The sequence below is a fragment of the Henckelia pumila genome, chromosome 2, assembly GCF_033568475.1.
Source record: "Henckelia pumila isolate YLH828 chromosome 2, ASM3356847v2, whole genome shotgun sequence".
Taxonomy (NCBI): Eukaryota; Viridiplantae; Streptophyta; class Magnoliopsida; order Lamiales; family Gesneriaceae; genus Henckelia; species Henckelia pumila.
In genome coordinates this window covers 139,670,679-139,698,471 of record NC_133121.1, presented here as the reverse complement: position 1 = coordinate 139,698,471, position 27,793 = coordinate 139,670,679, and the positions used below count along the sequence as shown (strand labels likewise).

General features: G+C 31.6%; 2 protein-coding genes across 11 annotated transcripts; both read left to right on the top strand.

The window, feature by feature from the left end:
* The first annotated feature begins 4,504 nt into the window (after positions 1 to 4,504).
* LOC140882037 (receptor-like serine/threonine-protein kinase NCRK) lies at positions 4,505 to 10,780 on the top strand. 7 transcript variants are annotated; one of them, XM_073287768.1, is made up of 11 exons: positions 4,505 to 4,897; positions 6,333 to 6,441; positions 6,568 to 6,658; positions 7,133 to 7,249; positions 7,331 to 7,447; positions 7,980 to 8,219; positions 8,368 to 8,609; positions 8,920 to 9,216; positions 9,316 to 9,552; positions 9,723 to 9,950; positions 10,044 to 10,779. In XM_073287768.1, exons 3-11 carry the CDS (start codon positions 6,589 to 6,591, stop codon positions 10,359 to 10,361), a joined length of 1,866 nt encoding a protein of 621 aa, XP_073143869.1. In that variant the 5' UTR covers positions 4,505 to 4,897; positions 6,333 to 6,441; positions 6,568 to 6,588; the 3' UTR covers positions 10,362 to 10,779. The 7 variants fall into 7 exon arrangements, with proteins under 7 accessions (XP_073143869.1, XP_073143870.1, XP_073143868.1 ...); XM_073287769.1 differs by lacking the exon at positions 4,505 to 4,897 and adding an exon at positions 5,709 to 5,840; XM_073287767.1 differs by lacking the exon at positions 4,505 to 4,897 and adding an exon at positions 5,715 to 6,033.
* Positions 10,781 to 20,640: 9,860 nt separating this feature from the next.
* On the top strand, positions 20,641 to 27,030 carry LOC140879691 (uncharacterized). 4 transcript variants are annotated; one of them, XM_073283526.1, is made up of 16 exons: positions 20,830 to 20,962; positions 21,097 to 21,162; positions 21,493 to 21,642; positions 21,751 to 21,862; positions 21,936 to 22,058; positions 22,515 to 22,619; positions 23,082 to 23,165; positions 23,264 to 23,379; positions 24,065 to 24,166; positions 24,271 to 24,384; positions 24,479 to 24,535; positions 25,261 to 25,327; positions 25,494 to 25,547; positions 25,679 to 25,753; positions 26,190 to 26,225; positions 26,802 to 27,030. In XM_073283526.1, exons 3-16 carry the CDS (start codon positions 21,623 to 21,625, stop codon positions 26,892 to 26,894), a joined length of 1,158 nt encoding a protein of 385 aa, XP_073139627.1. In that variant the 5' UTR covers positions 20,830 to 20,962; positions 21,097 to 21,162; positions 21,493 to 21,622; the 3' UTR covers positions 26,895 to 27,030. The 4 variants fall into 4 exon arrangements, with proteins under 4 accessions (XP_073139629.1, XP_073139626.1, XP_073139628.1 ...); XM_073283528.1 differs by lacking the exons at positions 20,830 to 20,962; positions 21,097 to 21,162 and adding an exon at positions 20,641 to 20,772 and having other exon boundaries at positions 23,282 to 23,379; XM_073283525.1 differs by lacking the exons at positions 20,830 to 20,962; positions 21,097 to 21,162 and adding an exon at positions 20,641 to 20,772.
* The last annotated feature ends 763 nt before the right edge of the window (positions 27,031 to 27,793 follow it).

Sequence of the window (27,793 nt, the reverse complement as noted above, 5' to 3'; positions counted from 1 at the left end):
AACTCTCTATCCGCAAGACAAAATTGCCGTTAACAATGCTTAACGTTGACGACAATCGTCTCTAAGATACAATGACTATTCAATCGAGATATAGCAGCACAACAAATATCTCGATCTTCGGCGAACTAAAATATGTATCAATTTTTCTTTGAGAAAGTGAGGGAGAGATTTTTTCAGAAATCTGATGTATACGTTATCAGATGTTTTTTATATATCTTTTCTGTGTTATAACCACCGTATATATAGTCTTATATACGAAACAACACGTTTGAAGGCGTAAGGATGCAACCCATGACAGAAAAAGCCCAGAAAGAGTCATGTCTTTTCAGTCTGCAGAAGGCGCGCTCGGTCGGTTATTTTTTACCGATCGAGCACCTCACTTTTGACAGACTTACTGTCTCGCTCAAATAAGGGTGCGCTCGGTCGGTAAAATTTAGCGCCCAACTTTTTTGTAGCCCACTGTCTCGCAAGATGAGGGCTGCGCTCGGTCGGTCATTTTTTACTGCTCGGGCGCACTAATTTTTTTTTTCCTTTTATCAATTAAATTTTATCCAAAACTAATAATTGATCATAAGACCTTGCCTAGCCACGCCACGCCTTGCCGCGCGCGTGTGTGTTTGTTGCATCGATTAGCGTCTTGCCCCTTTACAAAACATCTGGTGCCCTAAGGGCCCAATCCCATAATCCAAAGTTGGATTATATAAGGTGAACACTACATTGAACATGTTTCAATGTGGGACAAACCAAAACAAATTTTTCCTCCAATTTATTTCACCAAATTCAAACTATTCCAACACAATTCAAATAAGCCTTTCAAGCCCATTTACACAATTCATTCAACATTAATTCCAACATATATCATAATCAGGTAGTATTTGAGAGAGTTTTTAAGAAGCACTTCTCAACTTTTTCTTAACAAAATTTCATAAAATTAATTGAAAAAGGCGAAAAATAATTCCTAAAAGATCTCTCAATTACCTCAATAATTGATTCGCTTCCTTTCCACCCTATATGATCATGAACTTGAAATCAGTTCAAAAATCAAATTGGACCTCGAGTTTAACAATTTTGATATTTGTTTGTTTGGTTTTTTAGAATCAATTCAGCTTGAGTTTGACAGCGTAATAATTCATATGAATATTTCTTTTAACATATAGTTCCCCAAAAAAAATCAAAGGGACAATAATGATAATAACATGAAACTTCACCATATATTTCATTTTTTATTCGTTTTTAAAAAACACATTTGCGCGAATTTTTGCACTTCTCAACATACAATTGAACACTTAACCAATTCTCAAATATAATAATTTTTTTTTTGATATTATGCTTTGATATATAAACACAAATAATATGTGTGTGTGTTTTGATATGATAAACATATATGTGAGTATCGATTGAAATGACGTCTACATATTAGATGTGTAGAATATCACTTTAGTGGTGTTCACATAATTAGTGTTTATCATGGATGTTCACGTAAACATATTATTTTTTTAAAAAATAAAAAACTTTCAGTTGATCGTCAACTCAACTGGCGTCCAAGTTATCATGCACCCTGATGTGCATGGTAACAAGTATATATTTATATATTGTAAGGATAAATGGGTGCACATTAAACAAATTTAGATGTTATCATTAGGTGTTGACAGCATCTTCAATAACATCTCAAGTAACATGCATCGGAAAATGATAAAAGCGTGAATAAAATAAATAAGTAACCAAGTAAATAGATTCAGATATTTAAGCAAGAGTATACAATATTCTTGCAACGCCTCAGGACAAAAATTTCACTATAAAAAATAAATCAAAGAGTTTACAAAACCCTAAAACTAGTGAATTATTGTAAAAATAATTTTCTCGAAAACATGTGAGACTCCTAAAATTTTATGCACGATAGAATAAGAAAATCGTAATAAGGAGTTGGCCCTAGATGCCAAAACACGAGAGCAACAAGCTTTAGATCTTCAATCTTGAATCTCTCTTTAACATGCTCTCAAACCTTCAAGGCAAATAGGTAAACACGACCAGAATTGAGCTTAAGAAGAATCATTAGAATTTTCTCTAATAAAAAGAGGTAGAGTCGACTAAGCAAGAACTTTTGAACGTAGCAAAGAATCTCCTTATACTTGTTTTCTTGTAGGCATAGGATTCTTATTGATTTGATCAAATCAAATCTATAAAAAAAAAAAAAAGAAAAGAAACAAATCAATTAGATATGAGATAATAAAAATTATTATAAAGTACAATAATATCTCAAATCTACTAACTAAGAAAATAAATAATATTAAACTTTATTTCCAAAAAATTTCAAGTTCAAGAAAGCAAAATACTTTAATAAATCTTTTTGAATACTTAAGGAATTTTGTAAGAATAAATATTCCTTTCATATATATATATTATACATACATACATACACCAAAGATAAAGTTAATTTTCAGAATATTTATTTATTTAAGATACACAAAAAGTCGCGAGAATCTTTATTAATATTGAACTTGATGCATCTTTTGACTTGATATGCATGAATTTGATTCACTCTTTTGTACCCATCAACTTACTCATTCTTAAGCCAAATTCGAATATATATATTTTTTGACGTAATCCAAATTTGAATTCTAATGATCAAATAAAAAGGTTATTAATTAGTAGTGTTGGGCACTACTGGTAATATACTGAAATTGAATCCAAACACTTTGAAGGATAAACCTTTAATTTTCAACACTTCGAAATTAATGTGTTGATTGTTCAACACGATAGTCAGATACTCTGTGTGAATGGCAATTGGTATTTTATTTTCTAATTATTATTAATTTTATTATTACCGACTCCCCGTAGATGTAAAGAAAAGGAGAATAATGATACATGTTAATCTTGGGATTTATTTCGAGCGTTTGACTCCTAGGTTCTTTAGCTAGTAAGAGCCTATATGACGATTACAGAATATTCTATATTAAATTTGGAGTATTTTTCTTCCATGATGTGGTCAAATATCAACTATTGGATCATCAACACATATGTCAATTTTTATAAAAATATAGAGGTCCCACGTGATTTAATGGTATTAAAATAGGGGAAGAAACACTCCCGATGTAGCATAGACTAACTCTGACGATTACATACACACACTAGTGTATTGGTGCATGTGTTTTATGTTTTATATAATATTTTTTAATTAATTTGATTTATATTCAAATAGGAGTAATATCGAACTAGTAAAAATTATCGGTGGACTAAACTACAATTTGAAATGTCGAAATATTTTAAAAAAATAAAAAAAACCAAAAAAAAAACAAAAGTATAATATTTATACTATTAAAAAAAATGATGTCATCTTTTGTTTAATAGGCAGATTTTTCATATATATATATATATATATATGAATATATATATATAAAAACAAAAGTGTAATAAGTAATATCTATATCACAAATTGACAATTTTGGTAAAAAAAAAAAACAAATGATGTTTGAGGGGTTGATTCTTTATATATATATATATATATGAAAAGATAAACTGTGATTTGAAATATCAATAAATATAAAAAAAAACAAAAACAAAATATAATATCTATATCACATGTAAGGACAATTTTGGTAATAAAAAAGGTGTCTAAATGACACATCCTTTATATATAGGGGAATATATATATATATATATATATATTTTTTTGAAAGAGAAGATTTCAGATATTTATATTCATAAGATTGATAGATCTGATCTATATTTTGATTGAAAAATAATATTTTGACGTGACAAATAATATTTTCTTAAGAGAGTTGAATCGGATCGAAGATTCATCTCACAAAATTTATTTGTAATATGATCTTATATGAGTTTTTGTGTTATTCTAAAAATAAAACACTAATCATTCGATATTTCATATTTCTACTTCTTTTACCCAATTTTATCTTTTTAAAATATCATTTTGCCAATATGAATTTTCGTATTATTATCTCAAGTCATCCATCTTTTTAATTGAACGTCGGTTCTTAGTTTCTCTCATAACAACCTTTAACTTGTGTTTTCGGTGTTTTATATTTTTTTATTTCAGTTTTAATCCGTTATTTTTATTTTTGTTTTTTTGCAATTTTAATCTTTTTTTTGATGTGACGTTGATGTGACATCAATGTAGTGGCTACGTAAATATTTTCGAAGAGAAAAGACAATTTTCTCAAATATTTAATACAAGAATGAATCCCCCAAAAACCCTTTGAATTTTGTAGAAAATGAATGAAAAAAGAAAAAAAGAAAAAAGAAAAAGAGAAGTTCCAAGAATAATAAAATTACTAAAAAGAGAAAAAAGAGTAAACATACACTGATACAATGGGGCTCACTTTGAAGCTTCATGGGGGACCATAGTAAGTCCACAAGGAATAGCCAATTAGAATACGACGCGTGTCAGGTAAGTCTGATCCATTAACTGCACCGCCGTAGCTGATCAAGAAAAAGGTAAACTGAAATCCCACGTGGCAGCTGCTATTCTACTCTACCTTGAAAAATTTCCCCAATCTGCATTGGAATCTGCGCTCGCGGCTCCGGATTCACGAAAGAATTTACTTGGAGCGTTACATTTTTCATTTTCACCCAATAAATTCAATATCACCCCCATTAAATCGCCATTGAAGTTGTATGTTTTGGCTTAGCCTTCACTCTCGAGCTGCGTAAAAGTGGGAAAATTATTCTCATATCTGCTTTTCAGAAGCCGTGCTTTCGCTTTGAATTCTCGCATTTCAGTGTCTTTAATAAGATTAAAACTCAAATCTGGTTCTCAGAGCGAATCATGAATGCAATTCCCAGAAATCAGATTTTGCAGATGTGATTTTGTTCTCCACTTCCGCGAAGTTCTCACTGATGCACCAAAGATTTCATTTTCTTGGCCATTTTCGTTTCAATGGTACGTTAATTTAAAAACATTCTCCTTCCAATTTTAAACAAACCGAAACAAAGTAGCGTTTTCTGTTTCATCGAGCATTATATTATGGATATTGGAAATTTAGTGTTAAGTGAGCTGGTTTATTCTATTTTCCCATATTTCTGATGACTGTATTACCTCCACTCACATAATGTTTTACCATTTTGTTCGGCTTCAATCATTCTTTAATCTTGAAACAAATATAATTACAGTAAGATTAAAGGCTTGGGTTTTGAAGTATTAATTTTTTCTTCCCCATGGAAAAAGATAGGAAGACAAATTGCCTCGAATTCTTTAATCGGCCGACAACGGCTATCGAGAATAGTGGGTCAGACATAATTAAAAACGGGGGATGTCTTTTCTCGAACATCAACATCTAAAAGATAAGGAAAATAAATTAAGTTTTAATTTTTTGAGTTTCAGGGTTGGGCCAAGAACTTAGTCGCCTGTGCCCGTGACCTTCCCTAAAATGCCTTGTAAGCAAAGTCTTTCTAACCGTTGGTTTTGTATCTACTGTCATTGGACCATTCATAAGTTTGAATTATTTGCCTTATTTTTATACAGACGTGGGAAGAAGATTAGTTTAATTAAATCCCAACAATTTATGTACCAAGAATTTGGTTCTTACTTCGCTAAATTCATTGTATTTTTATTGGCTTAATATCTTTGGTCTTTGCTTTATAGTTAAGGCGTCTCTTTCTGATTTGGAAAACTGTACCTCTCAAAGTTTGTTGATGTGGCCGTATTTTATATTTTTTTATTGCATATTCTTTATTGGCTTCTGGAGTCTGGACTGAACTCCAACAACATCCACAATTTTTTTTTATTGATTTTGCTGTCGGATGATTTTATTTGGTCTCTATTTATTGTTTACTTAGGTGTCTCTCCTAATATTTAAGACCAATCGGAGCTGTCATTTGATTTGGTTGTGCTATTGCTTTCACTCGTTTTTCATGCTTGAAGCTTGAGATATCAGTTAGCGAGAATAGTATTTGTTTTGCTTCAAATAGCTTCCAAGATTTCTTTTTGGATCATGACATTTGATCTTGAAATTCATGTTATTAATGTTTCAGCATATTCCTTCCTGTGCCGCCTTTTTTGTGTATAAGCGCACTCTGGTACAGAATCTAGAATCCAACAATGGAGCTGCTATAAATGTCATCAGTTGTGACTGTTGATATTTTTGACTTATGCTTCTCTCTTATTCGATTAATAACAAGAACTCTGTTTTCAAGCGAGATGCTTAATAGTCATTGACCGAAGATTTAAGCATTATCTTGATAAGTTGTGTTGATAAATCATCAAAATCTTCACAATGGCTTGCATAATTATCGTTATCCTGCTGGCTGTACCGTTTCTCAGTGAACATATTCGTGTGACATTTTCGTAACAGTTGCTCTACTTGTTGTCTTACCAGGTACTTGTTAGAAAAGCTCGATTGTCTACTTTTGAGTACAGACAAGATTTTTCAATGGACTTCCAGCAATTATTCTTCCTAAGCTGCTGTTTAAAGTGTACCGAATGATGTTAGTTTCCCTTTCTACCTTTTAAATTACGAGAAAACAATATTCTTTTAAGTTAATCTTCATTTTTTTTTTAATTTTTTGAATTAGCCCCTGCTCAAGAGTTTGCTCTTGTTTCCAAATTGGCAGACACTGTCTTGGTAAAATCAAATGAAACTTCAAGCAGAAATTACGCTTCTTTTCATCATCAACTTGATCTGGATTCCACATATTATTTGTGGTTAGTAACATCATAGTCAATTTCTTAATCATATCCTTAAAATATTTTGTATTCAGAATTAGGAAACTAAGCCCGAGCTCTCTCATATATTACTTAAACAAATTCTACATAGATGCGTTAGTACTACTATCTGAACTAACAGAATTCAATGTGCTGTAGCAGCGGTGGAACCAGAAATATGAATTAAGGAGGATGAAACTGAGAATTAAAATTGTTTCATAACATAAGTGTGGGGAGAAATTCATTTATATTTATATATAAGAATATAATAGGAAAATTACATAGATACATTGAAAAAATTCAGAGGGAGAGAGGCAACAATTCCTGCTAGCTACTCTTTCCCCATCACTGCACAGATCTAATTAGGTGCCCAGTGTTTCATTTCACAATTAGAGGAATCCATGACGAAGCCACATCATAGCAAAGTACGGCTTTATCCTACATAATAATTGGGTTCTTTTTACCATTTTTCAGATGGAGTATCGACAAAGTCTGATATAAACAGTTGGACGTGCACATGTTCTCTTGCACGTCAAGGAACCTTGAACTTTATCCCAGCAAACTGCTCCTCATTCTGTGATTGTAGTCCAGGTACCATTTTTATTTTCTTTTCTTTTATGAATATTAACTTTCAAGAAAATACTGTTGACATGATGTCGATTTGGCATGCAGATGCAGGAGGGTCGAGTGAGAACAGGTGGACATGCCTTTGTGCTGCTTATGGATTGCCTAAACTGGCTCCTGTAGAAAAAAATGCCAGCTGTTTTACATCATGCAACTGCAACTCTGGTAAATTAAGGCTTCAAAAACTATTAATCAAGAATTAAAGTATTATGATTAATATAACTAACCTTATTGTATGATTCATGCCATAGATTGAGTGCTAACTTGAATTTGAATCACAAATGTATAATTTTACTCTTTTCATCAACTGTTTTGCTTGACAAATAGATTCATTTAGGACGTCCTGATTACTTGACTCATGCAATTCTTCAATGACGTATGATTGTTTATTGAGGTTAATTACCTCAACTTCCTCGAAGTTTGGACTTACTAACTAGAGCTTCCCTCTGGAAATAAAATCACCCACCTCTAATAAATTTCACAAATCACACCGTTTTTATAGAAACCGAGCAGTTGGTGTTAAATATCGGTTTAAAAGGCTTATTTGAATCTACATCTCAGTTTAGCCTAATTAGCAGGCAAAATATGTATTATCATCTGTGTCTTCTAAGAATTTTGAAAGTTCATTTGCACCATGGGCTGGAGATGATTTGGACATTGACATATGCATACGTACTCCGTCATCAAATTCTTATAGGGACTTTATCGGAGTTACAGCAATCGAAGAAGCAAATTTCCAGAAAAACTGTGGCAATAATCCTCCTGCTATGTGTAATCATCACAGCACTCGCATTAGTTGGTTCGGTGCTATGGTATTTCTATATGAAGGATAAAAGTACTGTTCAGTGGCCTTTATTCTCATTAGATAGGCCAAAAAGCTTCAGCAGTGTGTCCAACTTGATAAGCCAAGATTCTTCTTCAGTGTCAATATCCAAAGGTTTTTAGATTCTTTGTTTAAACCTTTAACACGTCCACGTCTTTGACAAAATCTATGCACTTATTTCTGTGGTAATCAAATGATATTACTTATTTAAAAAAGGTGGATTCTTGACATCTTTGTTTTTTTTTTTTGTGCTCACTTGAAGGATGCATTCCGAAGACATCTATACTGTTTAGAAGCAAAAATGGAGTACTACGTGGATCAATAGTACAATTTTCTTATTCGGAACTTGAAAGTGCAACTAACCGGTTCTCTGATGCTAATTTAATTGGACTTGGAGGAAGCAGCCATGTCTACTATGGTAATCTAAGAGATGGTAGAACTGTGGCTATTAAAAGAATGAAAATTCAAGGTGGCCCGGATGCTGAACATATTTTCTTGACTGAGGTACCGCCTCAAACAACCTAATATTAGCTTGCTTTACTTCCATGGGTGGGGGTGGGGGTGGGGTTAAAGCGAGTGCAGGTATGCTTTCTTGGGGAGAGTGATAAAGAGAGCCAAGGAGGGCTTTAATGCATTTTGGGGGAGGGGAGTTAACCGTGGAGTTGTAAAAAAATCACTTTTCAAATTTTCACATAGCGGGTAGCGCAGGGCGATTATCATCTTGCTAGATCTGCCCATGAAGTTATCATTTATGTAAGATCTTGTTATTAAACAGAAGAAAATGTCACAAATATTACCTTTTCTGTGGACTCAGATTGAACTGATAGCAAGACTTCACCACTGTCATGTGGTTTCTTTACTCGGTTACTGCTCAGAGCACCGAGGGAAACGGGCTGAGAGGCTTCTGGTATTTGAATATATTCCTAATGGTAACCTGAGGGAGTGTTTGGATGGCAATTCGGGGCAATTTCTTGATTGGAATACTCGAGTTGCGATAGCTCTTGGAGCTGCACGGGGCCTGGAATATCTCCATGAAGCAGCCGCACCTAGAATTTTGCACAGAGATGTTAAATCCACAAACATACTCTTGGACGAGAATTGGAGAGCCATGGTATTAAAAATCTCCTGAACTGAATAAAAATTTAGGGAATTTGTAAATAAATAGTTGGGACAAAACTATATACATTCAAACTTATATTTTTAAATGCAGATTACTGATCTTGGCATGGCAAAACACCTACAAAAAGATGGCATCATCAGCTGCTCCAGTTCACCGGATCGAATGCAAGGCACCTTTGGTTACTTTGCACCCGAATATGCTATTGTCGGAAGAGCCTCATTAAAATCTGACGTTTTTAGTTTTGGAGTCGTTCTTCTTGAACTTATCACTGGTCAGAAGCCTATCCATAAGTCGTCCAACAAAGGAGAAGAAAGTTTAGTAATATGGGTATGCCAATCCATGTTTCTTATATTTTTCTTAAAGAATCTTGCATAAAACTATGAAAGCCACAAGTCTGTTGGTTCTATTAATTTAGGTTTTACCTCTTTATCTGTTTTCATTTATCCGCCCAAGAAACAGTGATTTACTAGCTTGATTTTATCATTAAATTGTTTCAGGCGACACCACGTTTGCATGATCATAGGCGAGTGATTTCCGAGTTACCCGATCCACGTCTGAAAGGAACTTTTCAAGAAGAAGAAATGCAGGTAATGGCCTACTTAGCGAAAGAGTGTCTATTACTGGATCCAGATTCTCGTCCCAGCATGAGTGAGGTTGTCCAAATTCTATCGACTATTGCACGAGAGAAATCTAAACGAAAAAAATATCCGATTCACGTTTTCCAGGTAATTCTTTAAGCAGACCACCCTTTTAAAATACATCAGTAACCCGCAAAGATACGCTCTTCAGACATTTGGCCTGTTCGTGTCTTTTTTCAGGCAAGGTTGGGTTCTGGTAATCCAGAGATAGATGGAGATGAGCTTTCGGACACCATGGAAGCTGAGGAAAAAAGGCAAATTACATCTGAGAAGCCAGCTCGATTCTCATTGCCATCGAATCCTGGCATTGATTTTTACTGTTTAAAGAATGAGAAGGAAACAGAGCATTTATCCACCGATATTGAAAAACTGATACTTTTGACTTCAAAATCCAGAAGTTGGCGCTTACAAGACGATGAAGTGGTGGATTTAACCGAACCCCGGTTGGAATCCTTCTGTTTGCCAAGTGCAGATTCTCATGTAATCAAGATTTCATGAGTCTGAACTAATCCACGAACAAATGGGATTGCAGAAAAGGGAATCCAAGACAAGTCATTATGACGTTTGATCCGGTATGATCTTTACTGCAAGACAAGAAGGCATGGGTTAAGTAATGAGACAGACTTGCTGGTACTGCTCGTTCTTTCGGTTTTTCGACTACGGTTTGAATGGGAAGAGCTTGAAATTTGTGGCTAGCTTCAGTTTATCGATTCAAAATTCAAAAACCACACTTGGTTCTCGTTCATGTTATTCAGTTGTAGAGATGAATGAAACAAACAGAGATATCATACACAGGTTCGACACAGCCTATATTTGTTCCTAGGAATGCAAATGAGCCGAGTCGAGTATCATATCACTCGAGCTCGAACTCGACTTATATTTGTCTGCTCGAGATCGATCGAGTAACTAATTTCATATCCGAACTCAGTATTTCGAGATACTCAAGTTCGAAAAATAAATATATATATTTAAATAAATAAATATGAATAAATAAATAATATATATATAATATTATATGCGTTATATTATATATATTATTGAGTAGCTTGCGAGCTACTCGAACACATATTTCATACTCGAGCTAGAGTTTGATTTATGTTCAAGCTCGGTCAAATTGAGCTCAAGTCAAATTTAGACCGAGGTGTAGTTTGTACCCCTAATTGTTCCTTCTACTCGCTTTCTTTCTTATTGTATAATGTATATCATCATCATCAATCATGTATCACTTATTTAATTGTATACCGGTGGGAAAATATGGTAGAGTTCGTTGGATTCGACTGCCTATAAATTACCTAAAGACTGAAGAACTTTTTTTGTTCTCTTTCAATTAAGTCGAATATTAGTTTTGTTGGAGCTCAAGTTTGATTAAAGCTCGAAAATTATAATTTTTTTTCTCTAATTTTATTTGAATCCATGTTAGGGTTTGAGTTCTGTCGACATATACGAATACATTTGTAAGCTATTCGAAAATATGATAGTTATATTATATTATTTTAATAAAATATTAAAACTTGTGAACTATCGAACAAAATCAATTGAGCTCAAATTCTGCTCGAAAAATAATTCACACATTTTCGAGTTTGGTTCAAATTCAAGAATTTCGAATACGAAGTCTACTCGATTCAATTTACACCAATAATGATACTATTTTATAATTTTTTTCAAACAATTATTTGCACTAACTATTATTCAATCAACTCTGAAATTAACAAAGAGATCCTTAAACTAACTCCATCTTTTCGATCTGTTTGATGTAGTTTTTTAGGTTCCTTGATTTTCATATTATATTAGCAAATTTATTTATTAAATTTACATTTTTTGTCTGTTAGATTGTGCTTGAATGTTAGGTTGTGCTTGAATATAAGTATTTCAAATTCATGGATTTCAATTATTATTTTAGTGTTAACAATGAAACGTAGAGAAATCTTAGATTCATAACTTAATTATTTACACATTAATTAGATGTATTAAAATGAACTCCAAATCACTACTTTATTGGAAGAACTTAATATTCATCTTAACTATTATGAATAATCATAAAACATAAAAGAAGTGTATTTGATATTTATGGTGTTCCTTCTCTAAAAAATAAAATTGCATGTGAAATCAATAGATTTAAAATAATTCAATCCAAGCGCAATCTTAGTGTTATTTAAGTACTTTTCCAGATTTTCTTCTCACTACAAATGTTATTGATTCATAAATAATAAATTTGAATGATACCAAAAAAAATATATTTTTATATTTCAAAATGTTCTTATTGTTGTGGATTTTAATATAAAATGTTACTTTTTTTTTTAATTCTTGGAAAACTATCACCTTCTTCAAAAAAAAAAAAATCTTGTTAGAGAGTTTGTAAAATAAGTTTTTTCAAACTTAATCTGCATTAAAAAAAAAAACATATACATACATATATGTATATATATCTAAGAGAGTAAATAGTTTTTTTTTTTACTATACCAAATCATTATCTATAAATATAATTGAATTACTAGTTTCTAAGTTCTAACGCACACATGCTGCCACGTGAGCATATATATATATATATATATATATATATATAATTTTCTAATCATAGAATTACTTTGATTTGAATGAAGTAATAAAATGTAAATACATAAAATATTTATAATTTTAAGTATTAAATGACTTTTGTACTTGATTGGTTGATTGAAAAATTAGAGATACGAACGAATTTTAAAAAAAATAAAAATGATATGCTTCACCAAAACTAGATAACTTTAAGGGTTAATTGTCAATAACTCCGTAAACCAATTCATAACTTATTTATAAATCCCTACATAAATAAAACTTACTTTTAACTCCATTGAGAGAGAAACTTTTGTTTATAAATACCAATTATACCCTTATCTCTTAAAATTCTTAATATATAAAAAAAATGAGAGAATAGATAATAATAAAAACAAAACCAATCCAAATAGTATATATATAAAAATTAAAATTAAAATCAAAGAACATAAACCATATCATATACATGCTTATGTTGATACAGGAGCAAGTATGTGTTTAGGAAGCAAACATATACTTCCAAATCATTATTGGAAGAAATATGATAAATGATTAAAAGTTCGAATAGGATATGGATCAATAATCATGTTTGATACAGTAGCAGAAAAATTAAAAATAAAAATTGAGGAAACAAAATTTGTAATACCCATTATATACCAAATAGAATCAAGAATGGACATTATAATAAAAAATAACTTTTTAAGAAAATATCTTCCTTTTACACAATTTGAAAATCACATAACTTTAAATAAAGGATCATCAATGATTTATATTTCTAAAATACGAACAACATTTCGTGTAGAAAATGAAGGATTTACAAAGAATTTTCATAAACGAAATACAAATCCAATAAAACTAAAAATAGAAAATATTTTAACAATTAATCATGAAAAAGAAATCATAAAGAAATTTCATGATATTTGTTCTGAAAATCCTCAGGACAAAATTAAGAAAAGAAAATAATTCATTGCTTCAATAAGAGGTTCAAGAATTACTAAAAATTAAGATAATCATCCCAAGCAAGAATCCACACTCTTCACCAGCCTTTTATGTCAGTAAGAAAGACACTGATAAGAAAAGAATGGTAATTGATTATCGAAAAATGAATAATGTAACAATTATGGATGGATATTACATCTCAAACAAGAATGATTTACTATCTTATATAGGAGGAATGAAATATTTCTCCAGTTTAGATTTTAAATCAGGATTCTGGCAAATTCAGCTAGAACCACAAACACAATTACTTACATCATTCAGTTGTCCAAAAGGACAGTATCAATGGACTGTATTACCTTTCGGACTTAAACAAGCACCAGGTATCTTTCAAAGATATATGGATGAATCTTTTAAATCATATGTAGATTTTTGTTGTGTTTATATAGATGACATATCAATTTATTCAAAAACACTAGATCAACATTATAAAGACCTCATGACAGTATTAGATATTTGTCATAAAGATGAAATTATACTTTCTGAAAAGAAAGCACAATTGTTTAAAACAAAAATAAATTATTTAGGATTACAAATAGAAGATGGAAAATATTGTTTACAACAGCATATACTTAAGAAAATTCACGATTTTCCTAGTGAAATCAAGGATAAAGATCAATTAAGAAGATTTTTATTTACAACAGCATATACTTAAGAAAATTCACGATTTTTCTAGTGAAATCAAGGATAAAGATCAATTAAAAAGATTTTTAGGATTATTAACTTATTCTGAAAATTACATTAAGAAATTTGCAGAAATCAGAAAACCTCTTCAGGTAAAACTTAAACAAGACTACAAGTAGAAATGGTCTAAAAAAGATACTAATTATATAGATACTATTAAAAAGAAAATAATTAGTAATCTTTCTGAGTTATATTTTTCTTCCAATAAAGATATAATAATAATTGAAACGGACGCTTCAGATGAATACTGGGGAGCATGTTTAAAAGCTTATACAGGAGAAACAAATTTAGAAGAACTTACTAAAACAGCTACTAGAAAAAATGAAGAATTATGCAATTATACATCAGGAACTTTTCAAGGTGCACAATTAAATTATCATTCAAATGAAAAAAAAATTATTAGCTTTAATATTCACAATTAGGACTTAGGAAATTTATCTTATTCCTAAACCATTTTTAGTAAGAACAGATAATATGAATTTAACATATTTCAAGACAAGGAAAATATCAAGAAATGCAGGGAGAAATGCATCAAGGCTAATTAGATGGCAATTGGAATTGAACTATTATCAGTTCGAAATCCAACATGTCAAAGGAACGGATAATTCATTACCCGACGCATTAACCAGAGAACTTCATCCAAATTATACTATCCATAGTAACGGAATAACAAAAGAGATCCTAAATGATCCAGAAAATGACCACGAGTCATCCGAACATGCCTTAGAAAGCATGAGAAATATAAATTGATGAAATGAGATTTATATTCAGAGACATGAATTATTTTATGACTTTCAGTCATCCGAACATGCCTCAGAAAGCATGAGAAATATAAATTGATGAAATGAGATTTATATTCAAAAACATGAATTACTCTATGAGTAAAGACAATCAATATCATTTATGAAGATTGATTCAATTCTTGCAAAAGAATTTCATAAATGCAATGATACGCATAATAAAACTATTCGAGTTACTCATGAAAAAGAGTTAAATTTCTAACCAGTTATATATATATATATGTTTTATTGTGCAGGATGGAACAATTAAATCAATTAGAAGAACAATTGATTGACATAGATGAAGAAATTCAGATTCTTCAACAAAGAAAAAAAAATATAAAAGGAAAAATTCAGAGGATTAAAGAAAATATGACAACATCATCATCATCATCCTCACCAAAAACTCCAATCAAGTTAGCAACTTCATTTAACAAAATAATGGAGATGAATGAAAAACAATCAGTGGTCACAGCCAACACTGATAACCAAGAAAAAGAAAAAAAGAAAGAACCGGTTGTCACAACCAACACCGAAAAAAATGAAAAAAAAAAGAAAGGACGTTTAAAAGTACCCTTGAAGCAAGAGAAAGAAAGATGGTCAATCTGTGACCACAAAAACCAATTTTTGAAAAAACAAATTTTCCAAAAAAACTCAAGACTGAATTCTTTGAAACACTAAACTATTTAAGAATAGTCAAACCATCTGCAAAATCTTGGCTACAAACTTGTGACACACAGAGCATATCAAGAGTAAGAACACTGCAAGGTGCTCCAGCGCATGAAGTCACATGATTCTTTTCAAATGGATTATTAAGTGGATTGGAAGTAAGTCCCAATAATCAAGAAATAGAACTATTTCCATATCAGTTGAGAAATAGTATCATCCAGTTCAAGAAAGCAGTCTTTAAGGACGATCCAGTATTAACATTGAGTATTCACTCAACCTTTCCAGATTGGGATGATAACAAATTCTATCAACCAATGGTATATATTCAATGTCGAAAATAAAAAGACAAGTTCTTATTCGAAGGATCAAATGAAGAGAAACCAGTAATGGATATCTCAACACTTCCTGAGATAAGAATAAAGACATTGATTGACATGATCTCAAAGACAGGAAAGATTGATGGAAACTCAAAGGTTAAAATAAATTTTGTAACCAGTAAAATTTTATTAACCACTGGACACAAGAAGACAATCCAAAAGAAAGAACAAGCCATGTTAGCTCAATTCGAAGCTCCAATCTATGAAGCAAGAGTTGACATGACCCGAGAAACCCAACAAATGCTATGTCAAAAACTAAGAACAATGATTTCCACTCACAAATGTGGACATTGCCAACCCATTCAGACAGAAGAAACATCTGTCAAAGAGGACAAACCAGCTGTCAAAGAAGACAAACCAATAAAGAAATGGTCCGAATGTATCAGTGATTCAGAAAGCGACACAATGTAAAAACAAATAAAATCGTGGACCACACCACATGTGAAAGGCATCCACTCAGATGTAAAATGAGCTGTTTTCCATTATGTAGTATGGCCCCCCTCTTCTTTTATTTTTACTATTGTATGCGTTTCTCCACGCCTATAAAAGGAGATGTTTGTGTTGTAAATGGATAAGTGAAGTTTGAGTATCTCTCTATTCTCAAGTTTTTTACAATCTGGTAATACAAGACGTATGAAAACTATCAGAAACTAAGAAACATAAAATCAGAAACAAAAATAAGTCTTATGGCTAATAACTAAACAAGCAGGGCGTAAGGAGGATAAGGTTGGAAACCAACCATTGAAGATTCATGGTTAGAGTAAACTTGGAGATCCATAGAGCAAGTACCAGTTGATCAAGTGATCGTTAAGGGAAAGCAAGGATTTGGCCTATGCTCAAAACCAAAATTCATTCAAACAAGGTAACCTTCCTAAATCTCCTGCAGCCCTTAATTTAAAGAAATAGTCAAAATACATTAATCATGTCATCATACTTTATAAGAAATGGAAGATTGATAATAAAAAATTGGTTTGAAATAGAAGATTATCATGAATATGATACATTTCATGAATATCATTTAAATACTTCTGATTTAACCATATTCGAATCAATTTATCAACTAAATTTGTAATTATAACCTATGAATGGAACCAAACTAATCTGAAAATATTTATTTGTTATAAATGAATCAGATCTGTAAATCCATGAATGAGAAAATTCATAAGAATTTGAAGAATTCCGCAACCTGGTAACAGAGCCGTTAAATAAACCAGATTATTAATGTCTGGATTAATTTTAGATATTGAGATTAAAAATTTATTTGATAAAATAATCTTACTAAAAGATTTACGTCAAATAGATCAATTATGAAATAAAATAAAAGATCTCCAAACCTTTTATTTCAAAAATCATAAAAAAAGAACATTTTTCAAACAACTGGAAAATGATAATTCAAATTTCTGAAAACGATGAAATTGAAGACATAACAATATGTTATGAATAAGAACAAACTTTGTTATCGAAATCCGATCAACAAAAACAAAATAATAAAAGTAACAATTTTTACTAAATGGAAAATGTATGAAAATACAAAAATGAATATCTTTAATTTATATTCTCAAAATATAAATTTTGATATAAAAAATTGTGAAAACAATTTGAAACATCTTAAAAATTGTCAATCTTCAATTTATAGTTTCGAAGATTTTCAGAATTTATTAGAACAGATAGATTCAACAAAAAGGCTTTTAATAGCCTTAAGAAAATTAAGAAGTTCTATCATCTGTTAAAATGACAGAAGTAACAATTTCAAATCAAAATAGTCAGATTGATGAATTTGAAGAGAACCAAGAGTATAATTTGAATATTATATTTAATCAGAATAAGTTTGCTGAGATACAAAAAATAGGGTTTTCTAATTCAAAAACAAATCTAATAGACCAACCAGGAATATTAAGCAAGATTTCAAATTTTATTAATCTTAGAAAAAAATTTAATTTATTATTCGATTCGTACAAAAGAACGATCTTGTAAAATAAATAACGAATCAAGGTCTAATACTCTGAAGTTATTAACAACTCAAGATATTGATACCATCATGGCAAAAGCCTGTGAAAAAGAACGATCTGAACTAAAATATGTTCACATTGGAGGAATCGAAATAATAGTATCAGCTCACTACCGAGAAGGAATAGATACACCAATTGAAATCACAGTTCGTGACAAAAGGATACGTAATTTTGAGGATTCCATCCTTAGAAAAATTGAAGGAAACTTATGTTACAAAAAGATGAAATTTTGTATTTATCCACAATACAATATATCTCTTTTTGATAAAAACATAAATGACGTTTTAACATTAGATTATTAATTTTATAGAAATAATCTTATGTTAACAGGAAACCATCCGATCAATATAAACTATGTTGTCGGTTTAGCAATAAGTAATAATTCTCAAACAGGAATAATTTCAACAAAACCAACTATTTCTGTTGAAAGAATGTTTGAAAATATTACAAGAATTGAACACCCTCGAAAAACATTTATTGAAGAAATAAATTCCTATAAAAGATGGAGTTCAGATGACCTCCAAATCACAAACAGTCTGTACCAAGAAGATCATTATCATTTGCTAGAAATGATGAAGATATTCTTGAAAAGATTGGAACCATGAATCAAAATATTTTTAAAATTAAACAAGCTATTGTTAATGAATCAATCTCATCGCAATGACGTCCTTAATAAAATTAGAAAAAGATCTAGGAGATTTAGAAAATAATATCAATAAGATCAATCTATCAATACAATAATTAGAGAAGAATTTCAAAGAATATATTGATTTAGCAACGACTAGATTAATAATTAAACAGAAAAAATATAGTAATGAAATATTAAACTATCTTAAAGAAGTTCTTCCAATAGATAAAGAAAAAAGGAAAATGGAAGAAGAACCACCATTCAAAATTAAATCATGGTATATAAATCCCCTTAGTTATGGAAAACATAAATATGGAGATGTTTAGTGAAACAGACTCATCTGATTTTGAACAAATAGGAGTAAATACAGAAGAATTATATCATTCACATCAGGAATCATAGCAATATAGAGATATGGATATTTCAAAATCTGAAGATGATTCTAGACCACGATTAAATCTACGAACGAATGTAGAAGGTAGTGGTGAAAGAGATGATGAAAAATTTAAATATAACAGAGACCAATACTCTGGATCTTATAAAGATGTTAGAGATATTCTTAGAGAATCAAAAATATCAGGATTTGTGAAACAGAATATCTTAAATTTAGGTTGTTCAACAGCCAAAGAAAGAAAATCAAAGATAGATCATTGGGCAAATGAACTATCAGTACAAATTCAATTAACACCATTATTAGACAAAAGTGAGAATATTCAAGTTTTAACTCATGGGATGATAAAAATGACATTGGTAGGAGCAGTAAGAACTTGGGCTGAAAACCTAGTAATTACTAATCTACCACAAGGAATGACAAGACATCGATATTTCGAACTATTTGTTGATGCCTTGTACCAAGAATTTTTAGGAGTTTCTAATAATGATGCTAATCTGGTAGCTAAGAACATAGAACAAAATAGAACAATTTTTATTCTAGATAATATTAAACTATGCAATTTATGTTATCTAGAAGAATTTATATGTGATTATGAAACAAACTATTATCAGTTAATAGATGCTGATAAAAAAGAACATTATAAATTAAGTATTTTTAATAAAATACCTAATATACCAATAAATAGTAAAGATGAATTCTTAACTAGCGCTTATGCCAAAACACTAGAAGGAGCTATTAAATTCATTAAAGATGTTATAACAAAGAAATGTCATGAAATAACATTAAATAAAAGAATATTCAGATCTTACAAACAAAACAATAAACTTTGTTGTGACAAAATGAAATTCACAGTAAAGGAATACGGTTGCAAAACAAACATGTCACACAAACATTTAAAACGACAAAAACAGAATAAATTTAATAAACCTTATAAATCTTTTAATAGAAAATTTATTCCCTATAAGAAAAAGAAATTTAAAAGGAATTTCTTCAGAAAATCTTATAAAAGAAAATTTTATAAAAAATTTGATAACAAAAAACCACCTTGCCCAAAAGATAAAGGAAAGAACTGCACATGTTGGTTGTGCAATGAAGAAGGTCATTATGCAAATGAATGTCCAAAACGAAACGAAAAGAAAAATAAAGTTAAACTTCTTGAAGAAATATATACTATTGGATTCTATCCAGTAGAAACAATTGAATTTTCATCCGACGATGAAAATATTTATTATCTTGATGAATCAAGTGAATCAGATTTTGAATCCGATTCCACATTTGATAATTCAAGAAATAATAATGATTAAAATAAAGACAAGGACATTTTCGGAAAGACAAATATAAAAAGTAAATTGAAACTTATGTTTGATTTATGAAGTTATCTACAAGTTGCCTTAACTTTAAAATGTAGTGAATATCTATTTTATTATATTAAATTTTTAAAAAAATACAATTACTTAATTTTTTTTTACAATTATTTAATAAAAATAAATTGTACAAATACGTAACGTGTCCATAAAAATTGATTATACAAAAACATAATGTTGCATACATAAAAATTGATTATATAAGAACACAATGTGTGCAATTCGGCACGGTATAATATTAATTGTAATTTTTTTTAAGCAATTAATGGTACATTATAGCCTTATTTTTATTTTTATTAAAAAGAACTATAGGGTAAAAGTTGAAAGTACGATTAGTTACGGAAAGAAGTAAAATTATAGATGATGGAATGCTTGTAAGCAACTCTATTATTTGCATAATTAGACTGTCGGGAACGTTCATACCGACCAACAACACAAAGATCTCCCCGTTTTCTCCTCAGCAATCGGCGCCCCACTTTTGTAATTCTTTCGAACCCTAATTTAGTCCATTACGAAGTTTGGTATTTTCAAATATATCATCTCTATTCTTGAAGATATGTATCATCGAACAAAATTTTGTTTATATTTGGTGTCGGTTGTTACATTTGAGATTTAAGAGGATCGATCTCTCTGAAATGAAACAGAATTTTGAAATGCTTTTTTTCCTGAGGTGAATTTGATGTCAAAGTTGGCCAGTTTATCAAATGTTAGCATAGGCTCGATACACACGCGTCATTTTATGGTTTTTGTTTCCTCGTTGGGTTTAAGATACCGTATCTTAATCAATGTGTCCTCTAATTTCAGATGAGCCGACAATATGCTTGTTTGATGTGTTTTGGGTGGGAGAAAGCATCATGTTATTTGTTTGTGGTAATGCCGATGGAAACTGTTATCACGTGCTTTAGTGGATGTCTTTAAGCAGATCAATATGTGTAATTTGAAAAAATGGTGTGATGATAGCATAAGTAAACTTGAATTTCTGCTTTATTCTAATTATCATTCAGTTCATTTTTGCCTTCAAGGTCACACTTGGTAAATGAATCTAAAATGGGGAATGAGAATTGTGGTTACTGAAATTTATGCTGCTGTCTTAATTGCTTAGATTCTTTGATGAAGTTCGCGTAACAGAGTCATTGTTTGATGGATGAGAATGGGATGTTTAACTGTATGACAAATTAATGGCTTGTAAATGCATTTTAGGATTAGCAGTTTGTGGGCTACAAATCGGATTAGCGACCGTGCAGATGCGATATATTCTTTTAGAGTTGCTTGCAAAATTGGTTGCTGCTTGGTGAGTGGCATTTGAGTTGCTCGACCTTTTAAAATCATAATGGGAACCTCACATCGCAGGTTTGTGAAGTGGCATTAATCTGTTTACAACTTCGAATGAAATCTTGAACCTGGGCCAATGGAGTGCTTACATTTCTTTTTGATTTCGTTGTGTTTGTCTATGAGCAGTGGGGTTTTTAAAAAGTCAAGTGGTAGTGCACGACTTGTGATAACGACCATTATGGGAATGATGTTTGGATATTTTGTAGGTGTTTCATTTCCATCAGTTTCTTTATCAAAGGTATGATCCTAATCATTTCGTAACTTATTCTAAGGAGTAAGTTGTCACTATTTTATGTAAATTTTTTTGGCAGATTAATCTCCCATCAAGTGTAAGATCATCTATTGATATGGCTTTTAGTGACGATCACCAGAATCCTGCTAGCCGTAGTTTACCAGAGAATCTAAGTTCAGGTGGTACTCCTTCAACACCTAAGGTAAGTCTTTTTCTTTAAAATGTCGCATCTGTTGACAATGCAGAGGTTTTGCTCCTTTTTTGGTGTGCAATTCCTTTTAAGTTCTTATTTCCTAAAATATAGGCCCATGGGTGTTATCATTGGTTTAGTTCATGTGTCACATATTAATGAAGATATTGGGTTAAGCATCCTTTCATTTTCAAATGTCAATAAATTAACACTGACATCTAGAATCTTACCTTTGCCAATCTATTGGATAGTGAACATTTTCTCTTACTTTCTTATTAACAAAATTGCCTACCTTATGCTTGTCCTGTTTTGGGAAGTTTAGTTTCTTCTCTTTTCTTACTTGATCTTGTATTTCCTGTTTAGCATGTGTGTAATCGTTGCATTATCTGCAGTTTTGCTATGGGTACGAAATTAGCATTAGATATAAGTTATGTGTACTTGTAATTTTAATGTTGTTTGATCTTTCAGATCTTTGTCCCTACAAATCCTCGCGGTGCAGAATCTTTACCCCCAGGAATTGTTGTCTCAGAATCAGATTTTTATCTGCGAAGATTGTGGGGCGAACCCAGCGAGGTAAGTTTTGAAAAGTGTGGAAATGGTGATAACTCTGGGCCAGCTATGTTTATATTTATATATTTTCTTTTTTTTTTTTGCTGATCAAAATTTATAAACTAATATGTCACTTAGGGATCAAATTCACTATGCTACCATGTTTTCTTATTGTTTAATCCTGTTAGCATTAATTTTCTAAAGAAAAACATTTGTTGTTTATTCTTACTAGTGTTTCTGTTTTTCACATTTACGCTTTTCCAAGTTTGTTACGGAGAGACATTATCGTTTTTTTTTCATGATCGTAGTATGGGTTGATATCGGTATGTTAGAAATCAAATGTTTCATTTTTACAATCTTCTTCAGTTTGATTAATTGTCTTCTTCCATGTGTCTGTTAGGTTTTATCATTTGTAAACAACAATAATAGGAGTCATTTATAAGTTAGGTAGCACCAAATGCTTTACTTACAATCTGGAACTTTCAGGATCTGAAAATGAAGCCAAAATATCTAGTGATATTTACAGTTGGTTTGGATCAAAAGAACAATGTTGATGCAGCCGTGAAGAAGGTGATAGTATAGAATTTTACATCCGATTACAGATTTACTTTTGCTAGAATCTATTGAACTAGATTGATTTTGGTCTATTTTTTTTTTTTTTTTTATAGTTTTCTGAGGATTTTCAGATTATGCTTTTTCACTATGATGGCCATACAACTGAATGGGATCAATTTGAGTGGTCACAACGTGCCGTACATGTCAGTGTTAGAAAACAAACAAAATGGTAATATTCCTCAGATCTTTGTTCTTCTTTGTTGTTTTATGTGGATGTCTTACCTTGTTTACTGGAGCCAAGGAGGTCTAACGGGAATGAATTGCAAGCTTTTCGTCTTAGTTGTGTTGTCAACACTTGAATAAGTAAAATTTTATTGATGTGCTTCATAATATAATAAATCCATATGAGCAATTATTTTTTGTTTTATGCATCGATCTCTGCCGAGATTTGACCTATGTTTGACATGATTGCACCTTTTTTTGGTCAAATCCTCCAATCCTGAATGATTGATTTATGGAAATTGAAAAAATCCTAACCGACAGGCCATGTGTTATAGTTTTTGTCCTTACCAAATCTATCATCCAATCCCCCAAGGGGAAGATTTTGGGATAAGCACCATTGTTGATGGCTGAAGTTCCCTTAGCAGAGATGTTTAATGCATGACATATACCACAGGAGAGGTGGTTTAGTTCGAGAAACTGAAAAAAATAATTCTTTAATTTGATGGCTAAAGGAGCAAACACTACTGTGATATGCAATAAAGCTCAAGGTCGATAGTTCAAGTCGGGGGAAAAAAAATTAACTCTTGTCATGTCCTGTCGAAAATACAGTCTCAAACTTGGAAAGTTGATGTTTCGGAGTAAGTATCACTCTTCCATCGGTTGATGGCTTCTCTTTATTATCTGGTTCATAGGTGGTACGCAAAAAGATTTCTGCATCCGGATGTTGTATCTGCTTATGATTACATTTTCATTTGGGATGAAGATCTTGGAGTTGAACACTTTAATGCTGAGAAGTAAATATGGTCTTTTCTTTCTTGATACTTTCCACTTCATGTTAAAATTTATGTATAATGTTTATTTTGGCCCAACTGTTTTGTGGCCTTTCTCTTCACAATAGGTATATTCAGTTGGTTAAAAAACATGGTTTAGAGATTTCTCAACCCGGTCTTGAACCCAACAATGGACTGACATGGCAAATGACCAAGAGAAGAGGTGACAGAGAAGTTCACAAGTAGGTTTATTGAGTGAATATACAAGTACACACTACGGTTTCTACTATATCTGTATCATTTGTAGCCAACAGGTGTATGTATACTCATAAACAGAGATACAGAGGAGAAACCAGGATGGTGTAGTGATCCACATTTACCTCCATGTGCAGCGTAAATACTCTCTTTTCTGCTATTAATGACAAACATTTGTATCCTGAACTTGATATTGTCAGCAAGTATTGGTGGTGTATTGGTAGCTGGGGGCAATTGGCTGGTGAAGTAGTGCAAAGAAATTACTCCTACCATCAATAATGTCGGTACAGATAGGAAGAAATGCAAAGGGTCTAACGGAACTAAAATCTCTAATTGGAAACTTGAATCGACTTTTTTTGCCTTTTCAGCCCATCATTTTTTATATTCATGAATAGATTGTTTGTCTCGCGTTACCAGCTCTTGGCTATGTAAATTAAACTCGCTTCATCGTTTTATCCTTAGTATTAAGTTCACACACACGCATGTTTGATAAGATGAATGTAGAATGATCAAATAACATACAAATAGAAGACCAGTAATTGGAGATGTGACCTTAAATTGGTGATTAAATGTATCCGAGTTAATATGGCTTAGTTTTGTGGAGTATAGGTAATGGTAGGCTGGAAAGAAAGCTGATTATCTCTAGAATATGGCTTATGGGCCTATGTAAAATATGACCTTATGTTAGAGTTAGACACAGGAAAAAATATTTGCATTTTAGATTTGCAGGATTTTTCTAGGGTCTTGCTCACTTATTGTTGATGCACACTCTATTGGATCTGATCCGTTAATCTCAAATCTAATATGTCTCACCCGGAAAGTGTACAATAATAACTTCCGTTACTATTTATGCTTCTGTTTAGTTTTGTTGAAATCATGGCTCCAGTATTTTCTCGCGAAGCTTGGAGATGTGTTTGGCATATGATTCAGGTACTTGTCTCGTTTTTGGGATATGAGACTAAGCTTCACCTTTTTGTGTTTTTTGTATCCATTTATTATGTTCATTTGTTGAGCTTGCCAGCACTCTGGCTCTGTTCCAGGGCTCTGTTTCTACCATGTTTGTTCATCAGCGCCTCTTTAATTTGTATGCTTGCAGAATGACTTGGTGCATGGTTGGGGATTGGATTTTGCTTTAAGAAGATGTGTTGATGTTAGTCTCTCTCTCTCTCTCTCTCTCTCTCTCTCTCTCTCTCTCTCTCTCTCTCCCTCTCCTCTAATTCTTGGAGAACCATGCTATCCTTTGCAAAATCGTCTAATTGTTTTTTTTTTTTGCCCCTGCAGCCTGCACATGAAAAAATTGGTGTTGTTGATTCACAGTGGATTGTGCATCAAGTTATTCCATCACTTGGAAGTCAGGTCAGTTATTAGTAACTCTCTATTAATAACATTAGTCATGCTACAGATTCCTATGTCTTGGAGCCGGTTATAGTAACTACAGCTAAGTTCGCCGAGGACATCCTTAGAGTGTAGAAATGTGACGATTTGGAGTCAATACGACCACAGATTAGACTTGCATGGTTTGGTTTGAATAAACAGATATTAAAATGATCAAGGCCTTCATGTTGTGGAACTTTGTTTTTTCCGTTTCTTAAATTCATCTTTTTAAGTAGACCAGCCTTCTTAAATTTATCCGCTTCGGTATTTGTTGGTGACATGGGTTAACTAGCATTACATTTGCGAAATGATTTCCCGGTTTCTTTCCATTTTTGTTTTCGTACTCTTTCCGGTTTTTTTTTATGTGATTGACTTTGCACGCAACTTCAGTAATTTTGAACCTTTTTTAAATTCCCAGGGAGAATCTGAGAACGGTAAAGCACCGTGGCAAGGGGTATGTATATTCAGAACTGTGATATATGTTGGTCGAAATAATGTTGTATTCTTGTTTTCCCTCGGCTTGCATTACTTGGTTGGTTTATGTTTAGGACATATCCACCAATCAATATACGTTGATTAGTCTGCGCTGTTATTTCTATTCTCACATTTAGTGAAAAGGAACCCTTTATTCCAAGACTTGTGAGTTGAACTTCTTTCTAGGAAGAATTTGATCCATGAACTACTATATTTTCAGGCATAACACATCCTTAATTTCGATCTGAGAGAGGGATTTAAGGGGAGGATAAACAAAACAAAAAACTAGTCCAGCCATTGCTGTGGCGGACTGGAGAGGGAACTAGTAAAGGAATTACAATAATTTTTTTTTAAAAAAAAATCTAAATCCAGTGTATAAATTTTTTGAAATGCATGTTTCGCCTTCTGAACTTATTGCCTGTCAACTTTATCTTCCCGACCCTTGTTAACAATTCTGTACGTCACTAAATTCCTTGGGATTATAAAGAAATGGTTCATCTGCTATTTGATTACCGAAGTACTTAGCTTTGTGTATGTGTTTGCCCGTGTTCAATAGGTACGAGAGAGATGCAAAAAGGAATGGGCTATGTTCCAAGACCGACTTGCCAATGCAGACAAGGTGTATTTTGCTCAGACTGGAAACAACTGAAGTATGAACTCATAGCAATCTTCTTTGTACATCTTTTCTCCTATTTCCTTATTTTTAGTTTTGAGTGTCATTTCAAATGTAGAATAGTATGACATAACAAGTAGAATAAGAACCCAACTTTTCTTTTTCCTTTTCACACTCGCTTCTGTGTAAAAATGAGATGTAGGCTAATTAATTTTCGTGTAAACTGAGTAGTAGTAGTAATTAGTTTTCTTGACCTTAAAGAATTATGATACTTTGTCATTTTCTTATGATATTTCTTTGTCACTGCTTGCTCTATCTCGCCACGACAACACGATGAGGAGGTCACACTCATTAAAATATTTGGTCATATATCGAAGTCTTTATGTTATTTTTCTTACATTCTGCCTTACTGCAGCCTGTATTTATCATCATGCATATAACATGTACATAAGAACTTTTTTTGGTATACTTAGGTTGTGTTTTGGAGAGCTTCTAAAAAACAATTTTCTTTCGTAAACTTTTAAAATTTTGTGAATGAAAAATCGAGAAAAATAATTCCTAAAAATTTTCTCAAACACTAACTTATAATTGGTTTGTACTTTATATCTATCGGTTTGAATATCAAAACTTGAACGTAAAATTATTTTTCCCTAGTTGAAATGATGAAGTCATAGAAACTGAATATATATGGAATTAGGTTTACTCGATAGTCAAACAAATCATACCAAAAGCATCTTAATGTGCAAATCAGGAATCAATCGATTTTGTTAGATAAATTAGAGTAAGAGTTTACAAATTTATTAACGAGTTTCATCAAAGTTGTGGGCACCTTCTGTTAGAGTCGTCAAAATGAATTAATTTGTCAGGTCAACCTGTTTTGCAATAGAACACACGTCAATTGGGTTGACAATTTCTCGACATATCGAAATAACGGG

Bases quoted from the DNA above. Each gene is read 5' to 3' on its own strand.
- LOC140882037 (XM_073287768.1), top strand. From the start codon at position 6,589: ATGAAACTTCAAGCAGAAATTACGCTTCTTTTCATCATCAACTTGATC. The intron at 6,659-7,132 runs GTTAGTAACATC...ACCATTTTTCAG, and splicing joins GATTCCACATATTATTTGTG to ATGGAGTATCGACAAAGTCT. The intron at 7,250-7,330 runs GTACCATTTTTA...TTTGGCATGCAG, and splicing joins ATTCTGTGATTGTAGTCCAG to ATGCAGGAGGGTCGAGTGAG.
- LOC140879691 (XM_073283525.1), top strand. From the start codon at position 21,623: ATGGGAACCTCACATCGCAG. The intron at 23,380-24,064 runs GTAATATTCCTC...TCTGGTTCATAG, and splicing joins GTTAGAAAACAAACAAAATG to GTGGTACGCAAAAAGATTTC. The intron at 25,754-26,189 runs GTCAGTTATTAG...TTAAATTCCCAG, and splicing joins TTCCATCACTTGGAAGTCAG to GGAGAATCTGAGAACGGTAA.